At 38.7% G+C, this 16,177-nt stretch overlaps 2 protein-coding genes across 4 annotated transcripts; one reads left to right on the forward strand and one right to left on the reverse strand.

The window, feature by feature from the left end:
• The first annotated feature begins 382 nt into the window (after positions 1-382).
• LOC103974311 (probable galacturonosyltransferase 7) lies at positions 383-9,841 on the forward strand. Of its 3 annotated transcripts, none has more exons than XM_009389106.3 (10): positions 383-849; positions 1,116-1,144; positions 1,228-1,287; positions 1,427-1,483; positions 6,181-6,313; positions 6,442-6,497; positions 6,784-7,079; positions 7,739-8,096; positions 8,184-8,729; positions 8,928-9,841. In XM_009389106.3, exons 1-10 carry the CDS (start codon positions 687-689, stop codon positions 9,207-9,209), a joined length of 1,980 nt encoding a protein of 659 aa, XP_009387381.2. In that variant the 5' UTR covers positions 383-686; the 3' UTR covers positions 9,210-9,841. The 3 variants fall into 3 exon arrangements, with proteins under 3 accessions (XP_009387381.2, XP_009387382.2, XP_009387380.2); XM_009389105.3 differs by having other exon boundaries at positions 384-849; positions 6,181-6,343; XM_009389107.3 differs by lacking the exon at positions 1,427-1,483 and having other exon boundaries at positions 6,181-6,343.
• Positions 9,842-12,813: 2,972 nt separating this feature from the next.
• LOC135631126 (L-ascorbate oxidase homolog) lies at positions 12,814-14,470 on the reverse strand. Its single transcript, XM_065138555.1, has 2 exons — positions 13,344-14,470; positions 12,814-13,259 (listed from the first exon to the last, which is right to left on the reverse strand). Exons 1-2 carry the CDS (start codon positions 14,312-14,314, stop codon positions 12,962-12,964), a joined length of 1,269 nt encoding a protein of 422 aa, XP_064994627.1. The 5' UTR covers positions 14,315-14,470; the 3' UTR covers positions 12,814-12,961.
• Between the last annotated feature and the right edge of the window lie 1,707 nt (positions 14,471-16,177).

Genomic DNA, 16,177 nt, shown 5'->3' on the forward strand with positions numbered 1-16,177 from the left:
GATGTGGGTCGGGATGACCGACCACTATAAATCTAATTTATATTTTTTTATATATTTTTTTATATTATTACTAACTAATTTAGTTGCTCATTATCCTTATTCACATTCTAAGTTAAACGTATTTTCAATACGTAATTTTCGATTAAAATTTTTCAAATCAAAACTCCCCCTATTGCATGACCAAGACAACAACCATGTTGGATGCACGTGAAATTATTGATGTGTTTTTTCTCATAATTCTATATATATATATATATATATATATATATATATATATATATATATATATATATATATATATAATATTTAAACAGTAAGTGTCTTGCGAATTTTACAAGTGCATGTATAAAAGGCAACAAAACACTTCATATCTTCTGCCTCTCTTCTGCCTTTCTTTTTTTTTATCTTTATTTACCGAATCTTCTTATCTTCTGCCTCTCTCTATCTCTCTCTTGTGATTGTATTGCTCGAAAACAAACATAAATCTGATCTTAACTGAAAAGATCAACACAGAAATAGAGATAGAGAGAGAGAGAGATTTCTCTACATTCGGATTTAGTCGCAGCGATAGTGATCCGAGAACAGCAGTCGGAGAGCTGTGGAAAGAAACGACGACGACGTGAGTGGATGATTTCATCCTCTCAATTACTGAGAAAGAGAGACAGAGAGGAAGAGCAGTGGTTAAGATGAAAGGGTACGGCGCCGCCGCCGGCGTGGTCTCGACGGCAGCGCAGGCGGCGTCGAAGCGGCGGTCGAAGGGGCAAGCTGCGGCCGTCTTCGTCTTGGTCTTCTTCTCGATGCTTGTTCCCCTCGTCTTCCTCCTCGGCCTCCACAACCGCTTCCCGTCCGGTGCGTGATCTCAGATCTGCCTCTCCTCCTCCTCGTTAAAACCCTAATGTCGCCCTCAGATCTCGCCGCCGAGGTGTAGCCCCGGCGCCGTCTCGGTCCTACTGCATTGCGCGGTGGAGCTCGGGTTCTTGGTGCTCCTGATCCGTGGTCTGATTGGGAATCATGGACTTTGGGTGGTTCCTTTTTATTGCATTGTCTGTTTCTTGATCTCAAAATCTTCTCTGAGATTGTGAGGTTTCTTAATCAGCATCTGTCATTTTCTGCAGGATACCTGGCTGACGATCGCTCCCAACAGGTGAGCAAATCAGCTAGGATGATGCTAGGAAATTGTTTTGATAGGTTTATTTCACCTAATTTCTGGTTTTGGTTTATCTCTAGGAAAGCAGCTTCGAAATCTACCATCACGTGGATCGTGGTGAAGAGAAGAATCCCTCCGAGGTTCTCTTCTCCCTCTTTTGTCTTTCTGTTAGTTGACGTGATTGTTGATGAGGTTTTACACTGCTTTTGTAACTGGGCTTTTGTGTTGGCCATCCCATTTCACAGATGATTATAACATATTGGTTCTGGCATTTGACAGGATGATCGGCCGTTGATTCATAACGTCTTAAACAATTTTGTACCAACCTTCCAAGAGGTTCATCCTACGTATAACTATTAGGCTTGTAACTTTGAATATCTTGACACTTCGTCATTTTCTTCTAGTGCATAGAAAGATCGTGTCTTGTAATCCTTTCTTTTACTTATGCTGCCTGCATCTGCTTGTTTCAAACTTGTTGAAATCAGAATGCAGTGAAGGGGAAAATGACAAGGAATATATTCTTGTTATGGATGTATTAATCTTTCGTCCTATCTGCAAAATTATGTAATTGAAACCAATCTTGTATATTTCCATGATGCTTGATGCAATAATTTGTTTCTTTTTTTTTAATTATTGGGCCATACACTGTTTGAGTTCTACTTTTCACCAAAGATGGAATTGTTTTGATGTTGCTTGTTGTCAGTCACTTACAGGAATGTCTCTAAGTTATAATCTCCATGATCAGATAAGCATGGGGATAGTTTAGTTTTGTTTATTATTTATCACATGTCGAGTTCTTATACGTTTGTTGTTATACCACCCTATCATGTAAACATGATGTGGTTCTGCTGGTTACTGATTAATACATAGTACTTTTTCAGCTTTCAAATAAAGATCGGATTAGGGTACCTTTTTCAGCTTTCTTTCTGTTTGGCATTGATACTGCAAAGCATTGTTTTTCAGCCTTTAAATTGAGTTAATAGTTGTTATTACTCATCTAATCTTCAATTAGGTAGTTTGTAGCTTCTCTGGAAGGTTCTACATGTATGTTCTTAGAGAAAATTAGCAAACTTGATATTGAGAAATGCCATCATGAAGTTGTCTTTTCTTGTGCATGATGACAAGGGTGAAATACCCATTGAGGAGACAAATTTGAGATTGATAGCCTATCTAACCTTTATCTTCAATTTTTCATAATCTTTTTCTGTTATATCATTTCTTCTTTTTCATACTCGTGGTATCTTGCACCATACATCATTTTCAATCCATGATATAACTTCAAAATATACTGTTGCATAAATATATTGCTGTAATTGTTGCTTTTAGACTTACCATCTGCAACAATTCCATTTTTAGAGTATCCATGCTTCAATATTCCTGTTACAAGACCTGTGCTGTAATGACAATTGCTATACTTCTCTGCTTCAGTAGTTTCCGAAAAATGCTTCATTATTATCTTTGATCTTAGAACTTTTTAAATTTCCATGGCATATGCTAGGTGATCATTAAGTTTACATAGTTCTATTTTAAAAAAAAAAATGATATAATTCTTTGCCATTTTAGCACATAATATATAAATTTGTACACATGAGTGACAAATTCCTAGGCAACAGATTCATAAAACCTCATGATATTAGTTTCTATTAGTTATTGGTTCTTTGTCATCCTAGTGGAGCACCATAGTTACTGTTTAGCTATTATGTCTGACCATTATAGTTGATTTGAAGAATGGGGACCTTATGGTCATGTGTTTTTAAAGCAGATAAATTAATATGTTGGATTATGCTTCTTGACTTTATTTAAGATTCTTGATGAAGTTGAGACTGAAAGGAAAGACTTGTTTGAGGCTGAGAGGGGCAGAATGTTAGTGATCCTGATGTTGAACTTCCATCTTTTGTTGGGAATAGATTAAAAAATATATTCTGAAGTGAGTTGCCTGCTTTATTGTTGTATGTATGGAGATAGGTTGAGCAGGACTTCAAGAAGAAGAAACATTTCATGGTCTACACATTAAGCAAAAGCAGAATTGATAATAAGACAAAACATGGATCATATTATCTAATGATTTCTTACAAAGTCAAACCAAAGAGAACATTTTGGATCTTAAACAATTTATTGATATTTAAGACTTGGAAGATGGTCCTTCTAAGAGTCTTGTGTATGACCACAATTTTGATGATAATGAAAAATATTGAAAATAAATTAGTGGTTTTGACATATAACGGAAACAAAGTACTGGACAAAATCAATGATTGTATAGGAGTTGTAAAATGTTCTAGAAGTTTTTGTATATAGTCAAGAAGTGGATTTATCATGAAGACAATATGGTCAGGAAGTGTGCTTTCTTGTTGATAATTATCTCTCCCCAAAAGATCAAGAAAGTTAAAGCCACAAGAAACTCTCCCGTAAATGAGAACAAACCATTTTAGGAAATTTTCTTTTTTATTTTAAAATGTATGGGGAAAAATCTTTCTCGCAGTTTGACGAGTTTTATGCTTGCCACTCTTTAGTTTAGGAAGCTTCTTCCTATCGCATCACCGTTGTCACCTCATCTGCATACCATGACATTGCCACCACTTCCTCTTTGTCTGGCATGTCATTTCCTCCTATTGTTAGGCTTCCTCTTCCTCCTTCATCTCCTTTTTTGCTGCCAGTTCTCTTTTTCCTCCTCTTCCCTCCTTTGCTCATTTTTCCCTCTTTCTTTCTAGTTTATATGGTAACAGCTATGCCTAGTTTTGATATGATCCACTGAGTTTCAATACCGAATTTTCACAAATTGATGTTGATATCAATTACCATGCAGTTTTGATGAATAATTGCACTATATCTAGTAAGATTTTAAAACTCAGCTTCGGTGCTGATACCTGTTGATTGAAAAACCAGTATGGTTCTGATATGGCCGAAGTATGCTCGGTATCACTTGGACCAAGAGAAAAGGGGAGAGAAGAGGGCAGGAGGAAGTGAAAAAGGAATTGGAGGATAAGAGGAGGCTGTGACGCGTACTGAAGGAAGCAAAAGCGGCAGTGAGGGGAGAAGATAATAGCTGCAAGCCTGCAACTGGAGGAGATGGATTCCAAGGTGGCAGCAACATAGGTGGAAGCGAAGATGAGGTAGTGATGTCTACTGAAGCAAGCGATAACAGTAATGAGAGGAGAAGATAATAGCTGCAACTGGATGCCAAGGTGGCAACAACATAGGTGGAAGTGAAGGTTGCAACTGTTGTGAAGGCTATAGCGGAGGTTGGGCCAACAGTGGAGGGGAAGGTGGTAACCGATGGCAGACAAAGCTGTAGATGGTAGTGGACAAAGCTGCAGACCAGGGTCTGCAGTACCGAACTGTATTGCCCGGTACGGGCGGTATGTACCGGTCTGACCGGTTGCCGGTACACGGACCGTTTGTTACCGGTCCGAGTATACTGTAGCACTGCTACAGTGCTACAGTACTCGGTACACCTAAGTGTACCGCTCAGTACACTTAGGTGTACCGCTCGGTATACCGTACTGTACCGGTACCGAGCCCAAGTCGAAATACCGGTGCGGTACGGTATTGCGAACCTTGCTGCAGACAACAACAAATGAAGCTGCAGTAGTGGACCAAGCTACAAACGGCGGTGGATGAAGTTGCAGCGGCAGACCAAGCTACATATGGCAACGAACCAAGCTGCAGACAGGGGTGGATGAAGCGCTAGGGTTTTGCTGGGTGGGGTGCATGAGGAGGGGAGGGGTGTTAAGTTGTATTAGTTGGTTCGGTTGAACCAACTTAGTTGCCCAGACTGAACCACTTGTGAACTTGGCTTGGATGCACGCCTGAGGCGCCCAACGCTTCAGCTCAGGCATGCGCCTAAGGGGCGCCTTCTTCAATCGCCTCACCCGGACCAGCAATGCTCATTTCCTTGAGCCTTGATGTCATTAATCATAGTTTTTATTATCTTAGTCCCTTCTCATTGTGAGTTGGGAAAACCACTATGGTTGGCTCCTATATCAGTGTCACTATACCCAAACCTCCTTTGATATCCTCTGTTACTATTTGCTGCATCCCTATGCTACCTAGATTGCATGGACAAATAAATTCTGAGTTACTGTTTGGGAGGAAATGGGAAAGGCGGTGAAAACAAGAGATGTACTAGAGATAGTGTATATGATGAGGGTTGGAGGGTGTGCATCGGTATCTCAAAGATGTATAATAAAATTGGAGGGAGCTAAGATGCTAGACTTTTCAAGGATCTTTCCTTGAGGGAAGAATGTATCCTCCAAGAAAAATAGAAAAGAGTCGAGATAGAGAAGAATACGAGAAGTGAAAGAAGAGGAAGAGGAAATGGAGGAACTACAGACTCACAAGACCTCTAGTTGTAGGCTCTTGTTTCTTCCCTATCCTTTTGCTAACCAAACTCGAACTTAACTCTTACCATCACATAAGTTAAGTGATAAAAATTTAATCCGGCATCTGATCCCCTATTATAGAACTTGATAATTCTTAGACTAGGACTTTAGAGACATTCTAAAGTTGTCCCTAAAGACAAGGAAAAAAAATATAGGACTAATCCAAGCAAGATTAGGACTTATATTTGAGACTCAGTTTGGTCTTGACTCGGGCATTGACCTGCATTTTGGATTGAGGAAGGGACCTTACTACCACCAGGATTAAAGATGTGGAATCTGCTTCTTTGCCAGTTGCCTTTCCTAGATCTTTAAATGATATGACCAATTAAGTTGAATTTTGAATAGATGAAGTAAAACTTCAGATTGACTTGACTTGGGTTAGGTTGGACATGCAATGGATTTTTTTCTTGCATTTTTATCAGCTATTTAATTTAATTTTATTCTTTTTTTGGATAATTATTCTTCTAGGATAATCAATGGTCAATTGTAGCACCTGTAAAATGGAGAATCAAACTTTTGCAATTTTGCGATGCATTTGTATCTGAAAAAGGTTGTCTTTAGAAATTATCTGAAATTTGTGCCAGTTTATTATATGGTTAACTAGTATTTATAAAAATTCTGAAAATGGAAATTCTTCTATTGCTTGTGTATTAGGATACTGAAAGTGTGTCTCCCGATAAAGAATTGTACAAGAGAATCAATGACACTGTTAGTTCTCCATCTACTTCAGAACCAAAGGATGCCAATTCTCAGGCTGTGTCGAAGGATAACGTGCCCAATTTGAAAGGTGCAACGCCCAGCCCCAGTATTATTATAGGTGTATTCTCATTTCTACCGATGATTTATATATTTTCCTTTTTTTCCTCAGTCCTCTTTTTTGGCTGAAGATAACTGACTATTATTAATCATTTGCAGGTCCACCTGTAGAAAATAATGGTGTTGCAAAAGAAACTTCATCTCTACCTAACAGAGTAAGCATATCTTATTGGCTAAAGATTTATGCAGTCTTGTATTTAAGAATGATTTGGTCGATCTATCCAACTGATTGGTCCGGTGTATTAACAAGTTGTAGCAGAGTAATTTTTTTCTGCTATTCTTTGGTGAACTGCTAATTTCCCTTTATTTTGAGACGAGAATTTGTGTTGAATTTGACCATGTTTCCATCCTCGACATTTATGTGAAACAGCTTTTAGTTCTTTATGCTTTATGTTCTTATTTGTAGGCTTTACAGAATTCTTAGCTTTTGTTTTGTTGCAGACTGATGCGAAATCTGGGAAGCATGACCATTCCATAGGTTCAAATGTTGGTGAGACTGAGAGATCTTGTGAACTTGAATTTGGGAGCTATTGCCTCTGGTCCAAGGAACACAGAGAAGTAATGAAAGATTCTGTTGTGAAGAGACTCAAGGATCAGTTGTTTGTGGCAAGAGCTTACTATCCAAGCATTGCAAAACTTCAGGGACAGGAAAACCTGACACGTGAACTGAAGCTGAACATTCAGGATCATGAGCGTATTCTTAGTGAAGCAGTTTCTGATCCTGATCTTCCACCATAGTAAGCAATATGTGATAACCTCTGGAAATTGTCTACTTGAGTTAGAATCTCTTTGTCGTATGTGATACATTAATTAGTCTCTTTGATCCTGATCTTCCACCACAGTAGGCAATATGTCATAACCTCTGGGAATTGTCTTTTTGAGTTAGAATCTCTATGTCGTTTGTGATACATTAATTAGTCTCTTTGATTTTTCAGAATAGTGAATGTGCTGCTGGCTTATAAATGTTCAAATATTCATCTTTGGCCCAATATATATGCATACATAAAGTATGAATTACATTAGATATGTTGTCATAGAGACGAATCATGAAGTTCCATCCTCAAATAGTTGGTAATTTTGGCTTGTTCTTGTTGTTGAGATAAATTATTTGACTGCAGAAACTTCAACATTCTCCTAACTGATGAAATGTTGATTATGCTACTTGAAATTTTAATTTTTTGGTTGATTAAAACCAAATGTTGAAGTTCTAATGACCCACAAATTTTGAATGTTCTCCTTTTCTAATTAACGGCTCATATCCTAGTTTGAGTTCAAGTTCTTCACTGCAGTTTTCATTGAAATAACCTTTAGAAACTCCAATGTAGACGTTGCGTCACTTTTTTTTTTGTTTTCTTATTGTGAATTGTTTCTGAAATTTGATATTCTACCCTTTCAGCATAGAGAGGAAGATGCACAAGATGGATCAGGTTATTGCAAAAGCCAAATCATGCTCTGTAGATTGCAATAATGTTGACAGGAAACTAAGACAGATACTTGATCTGACAGAAGATGAAGCTCATTTTCATATGAAGCAAAGTGCATACCTTTATCAGCTTGGTGTCCAGACCATGTCCAAAAGTTTCCATTGCCTTTCAATGAGACTGACAGTAGAGTATTTCAAATCTCCGTCGGCAGAGATTGAGCATTCATTTGCTAATAAAATTGATAATCCAAGTTCTCAACACTATGTAATCTTTTCAAGAAATATACTAGCATTATCGGTAACAATTAATTCTACCGTAATGAACTCCGAGGTATGGCATCCGAATCTTGATTTTCTCTGGTTTTGAACATGAAGATATTATTCCCAATGTTGTCAATGATATTACTTTTTGTTACAGGAATCTGATAACATGGTTTTCCATGTGCTCACTGATAAACAGAACTTTTATTCTATGAAGCATTGGTTTGCTAGAAATTCTTACAGAAATGCAGCAATTCACGTCTTGAACTTTGATGAGCTTGATCTTAATCATTTTGTGGGGATAGATTTGGAAGCACTGTCAATGTCTGAGGAGTTCCGTATCTCCACTCATACTATTGCTCAACCATCCTCTCTGCAGATGAGAACTAAATATATTTCAGTATTTGGTCATTCCCATTTTCTTCTTTCCGAGATATTCAAGAATCTAAAGAAGGTAATCGTTTTGGATGATGATGTCGTTGTCCAAAAAGATATATCATTCTTGTGGAATCTTGATTTGGGAGGAAAAGTAAATGGTGCCACAGAATTTTGTGGGGTCAAATTGGGTCAACTGAAATCATATTTGGGCACCAGTAGGTACGATGGTAATTCTTGTGTCTGGATGTCTGGACTAAACATAATTGATTTGGATAAATGGAGAGAACATGATATCACTGGAATGTACAGACGATTTCTCCGTGAGGTAATTGCTATAGATCAGATGTTGGTTTACTTGAGATTTTTGCCAATGTTTTAAAATTTGCTGTAGCGTCTGTCAGGTTCCTTGGTGCACCTAAGCTGATCCACTTCCATTTAAATGGAACTTCCAGATGATAATGATATATATTGATTTTGACTATATTTTATTATCTAATTCTTTTGCTTTCACTGTGGATGACAGTTGAATCATGAAAATGAAGCATCATGGAGAACTGCAACACTTCCAGCAAGTTTACTTGTCTTTCATGGTCAGATATATTCTCTGGATGATACTTTGTTTCGGCAAGGACTTGGTCATGATTATGGAGTCCCCGATGAGAATGTAAAAAATGCGGCAGTATTGCATTATGATGGCAACATGAAGCCTTGGCTTGATCTCGGCATTCCAAAGTACAAGAAGTACTGGAAGAAGTACCTTACGCAAGAAGAGAGGTTCATGGATGAATGCAATGTTAATCCATAACATCAGCTGTTGAGGCGTAGGACCATAATTGAGGCAAAGACTAGGTGACAGAATATTGCTTGCTTCAAATTTCAGTTAATTTCAGATATTGGATTTCGAGACATTGTATCCGCAGAGTACAGCAGAGGCATCGGGTACTTCAACCGTCGAGAGTCGTCCATAAAATTGGAGAAGTTTTTTTTATTATTTCTGATTAATGAACATCCATAGGCTGCTCGACAACGAGAGCATTGGTTTAGTTTTTCGATTCTCGACAAGGAGATGGGAAAAGAGACTGGGGTGTAGGAAGATAGTCTACAATAGTAGTATGTTGCAGGTAAGTTCACGTATTAGCCGATTGCATCATTCGTTTGTTATATAGTCTGATGTTTAATGGATTGGCACCTCAAATTGGATCGATGCCATCCTTGGACCCGTGTAAATTGAATTTTTTTTTCCCTACTTTTTTATTTTCAACCCTTGTTGTTCAATTTTCTTTTGCAATAAGGGTATAGTTGGTGTCTCGCGTCTGCAATTCTTTCTTTTGAAGTGCCAAAACTTGCCTGGAAAACTTGGTTAGTCAGAAATGATATTGTATTTAGTATTCTATTGTTTAATTATTATTATTTTTTAATGTAATTTTGCTGTGTCCATTTTTTATCTGCATTTTGGAAGTTACCTTTCGCTGCACTTGCTGCCAGTGCTTCTTGTTTACTTTTGGCGTTAAGACAAAAGAGAGCACAAACGCATTGCACCTGCCTGGCAAAAGTGCAATGAGAAGGTTTTGCTGTATTACTCGGCACCGACTTGATTTCTTTCGTTCGAACCTAATTAAGATATGCCACATGATTGTGATTTATTAGGTCCACCTGATTGTGATTAACTAGTTCTATGATGGGACTGTCCTCACTGTTTTCTGTAATAGATTATCCATCGGATCTGGCTTTCGAGGCCGAGTAAAATAAATACATGTAGGATGATGCATTTATTAATTGTTTTGGGCTGGTTTATATGAATCTCTCCCATTGGAACAATTACCAGTTGGTTACGTGCAAAATTTCAGGCGGTTTATCTTTATCAGTTCAATTTAATTTTGAATCATGAGAATGTGTTCTTTGGTTGCTGACTCGATACGAAGATTTTCTTACATGAGCTTTTTGTTACACGTACACCGGAGATTAAATCTGACAGGTAACCGATTTAATGAACAACTCGCTTCACTAGGAATCCGAATTCCATGTATTGGACATGAACATGTTTTTAAGCTGTGAAGCTCAAAATAAATAAAGAAATCATAAACTCAAAACACAGGTACACGAAATTAATTAAAATAAAAAAGATAACCCACTGTAAGATAATAAAAAAGATCAAAAGGAAACTGAAATATAATCTAAGATATATAATATAGAAAAATTATGAAAATACTAAATAGAAATAAATTTAACCTTAAGAAATTTTAAAGTAGACAAGGATATTAAGTAAAAACAAAAGGTTATACATGAAAAATAATTCTCCTAGACAGAGTAAAATAAAACAAATCCATCATTCGGACATTAATTTTTAAATTTTAAAATAAAATAATAAGTCAGAAGATCAATTTTATAAACTTAAAAGATTGAAAATAAAAGAAAAAAAATATATATATATATATAAGAAATATAATTTAAAATAGATAAAATAAAATTTTTAAGAATTGCTAAGAGTTAAAAATTGTGAAGGATATAATTACAATTAATTTTTAAATATGATGCATCTATAAAGAAAATGTCAAGAGTCAAATTTAGGAAATAAAAAAAAGTTAAAATGACAATCCCAAAGAGTTTGAGTGATCATGGACGGACATCAAAAAGGATACTGTTCTAAAATATGAGACAACGAATCCTTTTTTTTTCACCTAGTTTTGAATTTAACAATATATATATACATATATATATATATATACATATACATATATACATATACATATATATATATACATATATATACATATATATACATATACATATATATATATACATATATATATACATATATATATATATACATATATATATATATACATATATATATATATATGTATATATATATATATATATAGTGTTCTATGTTACTGTAATTTTTTTTATTCAAAGATCGTGTAGTCTTAATCATTGACTTTATTATAGGTTTTTGATACATCATAAAATAAATTGTATGAGAGTTTATGTGGCTCTAAATGACAATAAGACGACAAATCCTTTTTGCCCCCCATTTAGTGTTAGTTTAGATCTATATATTTGTATTCACTTATTTTGAGAAAATGACAATAAAATAGTGTGAACGATTACGTGGCCACAATATTTTTTACATTTACATTTCTGATTACTAAGTCGAAATGTTGAAACTCTTTTCAAAAGCACTATAATCGATTTTGTTCAATATTAAATATATTTAATTAAAAATTGATCCAATTGAGTTGGAATTCAACGATATCCAACCATCCTTTTTTTTTTTTTTTTTTGTTCCGAGGCACTTTGATCTGATCGTCGTTTTGCAAATAGAAGATTGGAAGGATTCTCCGGAGACCAAATACAAAATGGGGTTTTTCCTACGAAATCATCCCATGTAATTTATATGCCATGATCCATTCTTTTTACTTTTATACAAATTCAGCTTAAACTAAGAAAAGATTCAGATATTCTTTAAAGAATTTTTTTTTTCTTTTTACGAGGACTGTTTTTACTAAGTTTAATTTTAGTGGTTGATCGAAGAATCATTTTGAAAGAATGACAATAAAAAAAGGTTTACAAATTATTTAATTATATATATAATGTAAATGATAGATGACAAAGATGGGATTCACGATCTTATGATAATTTATCAAAATCTTTACTTCATAAGTCAACTAACACTAGTCATTAAACCAAGATATTATGATTTTTAAAAATATAATATAATCAGTTTAATTTAATAGTGAATTGATTTAGTTGAACATCAACCGAGCGGAATTTCATTCGGATCCAAACACTTTTTTTTGTCGAAATGAAACATTTTGTAAAAAAAAATCTCCTAGAATGAAATAGAAAATCAGGAATTGATACCCTATGCAAAAAAATATATAAATACAATGAAAACCAAGAAAAAGTCAACATATTCTTCCGACTTTCTTATAGATGAATTTTTATAAAAAAACTTTATGTTTAAGAATTTTCTAAATAATACTCTAACTTTTTTTTTTCAATAATGATCATTATGCTTTCGTAAATCACCACTCTACGAAAGCACATTGACCTTTATCGATCCCCACCTAACTAATAACAAAGGCATAACCTTTCTATGACCAATTACTAAGTTTACCTTCCTCTTTCATCGTTCACAAGCAATGATGAGGTTCACAAGCAATGATGAGGAGGGAGGGTTACGAGCAACGACGAGGATACGCTCATAACCTCCTCCCTTACCAACGATCGATGGCAAGGAGTAATTGACCCCTCCGTGACCAACGAAGGAGAAGTTACGATGCTAAGTGAAAAATTCTTAAATTTAGAGATTTTTTTTTCAAAAATTCACCCGTTTCATATTATTGAAATATTTTAAAATGTTAAGCCTAACAAAAAAAATAAATAAATGCTAATATATCAAATTCTTTAGAAAAATGGTCTTCATTAATGTGGAGACTGTGAATCTTTACATGAAGCCAAACCAAGTGCCGACGAGCTGATAATGCCCATAAAGATCAATCTTCACACCACTCTCATTCACACACAGTACAATGCACCGCTAAGCCCGGCGTCTTAAGTGTAGGGAGGCGGCTTGGGGAGGCTGGCGACCGCCCCGCAGAGCAAAACCGTGTCCGGCAGGCTGTACTCGTCCCTGAGCGACCGCGCCGGTGACTGCACGCTGATGTAGAGCTGCTGGCCCAGGTAACGCCTCTCCCACAGCTCCGACCTCAGGTTCCACATCCCGGCGTTGTCGAACGTCAGCATGATCGCCGTCCATGACTTGGGGTACACCTGAATCGCGTGCCTGCTCACCGCGTCGAGGAGGTTGTACCGCTTCCTACTCTCCGGCTTCCACTTCCCTGGCCCCATTCTGCTCCCCATGATAAGCAAATGGCGAGTCAAATCGGATCCATGAGCGAGTCAGTGAGAAGGAGAGAGGAGACAGATGAAGTACCCGACGGCGAAGAAGGAATAGCCATCCAAGTGGTAGAACTGCGGCCCCTTCTCAGGGTTCTCGAAGATGACCTCCACGAAGGTCCTGAACTCCACCGTGATGACGTTGGGGGCCAGGTTGACCGGACCGCTGCCCTCCCGCGGCTCGTCGCCGGTGAGGTTGTACTTGAAGAACTTGTCAGCGACGCCGAAGTATTCCAGGTGCTTGAGCGGGGTGTCGACGTCCACGTGCGAGACGCCATTGAGCGCGAACCGGCTCTTGCCGCCGACGACGGCGCGCGAGTTGGCGAACTTGATGGTGCGGGTGATGTTGATGCTGCCGTAATGAAAGGAGCCCTGGGGGTTCGGCCGGGCGGCGCTGGCGGTGAGGTTCCATCGGAAGGAGCGCCACTGGTTGAACGACCAGGCCCAGCCCGTGGGTGCCTTGGGGAGGACTGCCGACGGCGGGACCTTGGAGCCAGCGTAGCGGACGATGCCAGTGGCGGAGAGCTCCTTCTTCATGAACCGGGTGGACGCCACCAGGTAGTAGTCGCCGGGGGCCTGGTTGGCGGTGACGAGGACGGAGTAGCACTGCCCAACGTGGACGTCGAGGGAGTCGTACAAGTTCTGCATGGTGTGCGACCCGTCGATCTCCACCAGCTCCATGGAGTGGCCCTGGATGCGGAAGTTGAGGGAGGCCCTGATCCCGGTGTTGCAGATGCGGTAGCGGTAGACCTTCCCGGACTCCATTACGAACAGCGGCTTGCCGTCTTTGCCGGTTCTGTCCTTGCCGGTCTTGCCGTTAATGATGACGCCGTCGGGGAGGCCGATGCTGCGGCCCGCGTCGAGGATCCCGGCGAGAGCCTTGTGGTCCTTGGCATACCAGTCGCCGATGAGGACGGTGTAATCATCGGCTGGGGGGTCGAATGGCACCGGGATGAGGAGGCGACTGTTGATCCGGAGGCCACCGAAGCCACCGGCAGCCTTGTGCATGCCCAACGACGGGAAGTAGAAGAAGCTGCCGATCTGGTCCTTCACCTGGAAGTGGTAAGTAAAGTTCTTGCCGGGCTGGATGGGGCAGTTGGTGCCGGCCAGACCGTCTTGCCACGAGTTCTTCCTCTGCTGAATCCCGTTCCTGCACAGACCAACGACAAGCACATGTCAAGCACCGATCGACGACTGGGAGACAGCGAAGATCGAGAGGTGACACTGACCACGAGAGAAGGAAGGGCTGATCGAGGTTGTTGAAGACGTTGATGACGATGTTGTTGTTGGTGGTGGAGTTGATGTTGGGGCCGGGAAACTGGCCATTGATGTGGATGCCCTGCTGAGGGACGCCCAAGGGGGCGATGGTGCCGTAGGTCACGTTCCACGTGAAGAAGAGGTAAGGGTCCTCGGCGCGGACGCCGGAGAGGCCCAACACCAAGCACAGGGCGATGAACACGGCACCCGACATCTCTCTCTCCCTCCCTTCTTTAGCCGGCCTGGTTAACAGTGTCTCCCTCGGTCTCTCTCTCTCTCTCTCTCTCTCTCTCCCTCCCACCTCCCTCTCTGTCCTTTCGGCTGCAATAGCTGAAGGATGTGAAGAGTGGCAAATGGAGAGGAGGAAAGCTAGCCGGAGGCCATTGGAAGATCCCAGCTACCGCTTGGAGAAGATGAAGTGGAATTGGCGGAAGGCCAACTGGGAGCTTCGGTCTTTGCTCCATGGCCACGACCTGGTTTTATAGCTGGCAAAGAAGACGCGGTTGGATCGATGGGTGGAGCAATTTGGGCCTCCACGACCGGTCAAACTCTTCTCTCCTTCACCCGTTCTCCTCTCGATGCTCTCCTCTCTCCACACCATCCATGCACGCTCCTCTTTTCTTGCAGTTTATATAGGATTACTTTGGACTCATGGAAGTACCAACACGAGCATGAATTCTTTGATTGTTTCATGCGGCATTTAAAAAGGCTACAATTCTGTCACTTGTGCAGAATTATAGAATAAATATTGCACCGAATATTTGTAAATGTCAATAAATAGCTAAAGTGCTTGTATAATATTGGATTAATTTAAGCGTAATTCTATTGTATTTGTCGAATCATGTTGTATCGAAACTATAATCTCGATGATTATTATAATCAATAATCAAAGTTTTACTGGCTAATAAACTATGCATACTTAAGATGCATGAAATACTTTGGAGAATTGGACTTGCATCTTATCACTCGGATGACTCCTTCGAGCCATAATATTAACAAAATTGGATCTATTAATTATATAAGGTAAAAAATCATGATTCGAGTCCAATCAAATTCAAATAATTAGATGCTTATATCAAATTCGAAATCTTCATGCATGACCTCTCGATACGGATGTGCAATCTCAAGATTTTTAATTGGACTTACCGGAACCTTTTTGTACCGGACACGAATTGCATCCTATGCTTGTTATTTTTGACACATATGTTGTATGAGATCAGACAGACCAACCAAGCACGTCTTAATATTTAATTTGAGATTAGGCCTCGTCGTGCACTGCTTATCATTAGGATGATTTATATAAAATTCTATATATGTAAATAATGTTCAATGAACATAAAAATTTTGATAATAGAATTCACGAATTGTTTTTGCAATATTCTTATTAATGAAACATTTTGTGCCGTTCGATCTTATACATATATGTTAATTGTGAAGGAAGGCAAATTATCCAAACAAGCCCCAAGTTTTTTTTTCATTTTTTTTTTTTCAAAGAAACATCCCCGTTCTATATATTCTCATACAGTGTCTCTTATTTCTTAAAATATAATATTATCTCTTATCTCAGTCTCGTTATCTCGTTGTAATTATCTTTGTCTCTTGTTGTCGCTCGTC

The sequence above is a fragment of the Musa acuminata genome, chromosome BXJ3-2, assembly GCF_036884655.1.
Source record: "Musa acuminata AAA Group cultivar baxijiao chromosome BXJ3-2, Cavendish_Baxijiao_AAA, whole genome shotgun sequence".
Classification (NCBI taxonomy): domain Eukaryota; kingdom Viridiplantae; phylum Streptophyta; class Magnoliopsida; order Zingiberales; family Musaceae; genus Musa; species Musa acuminata.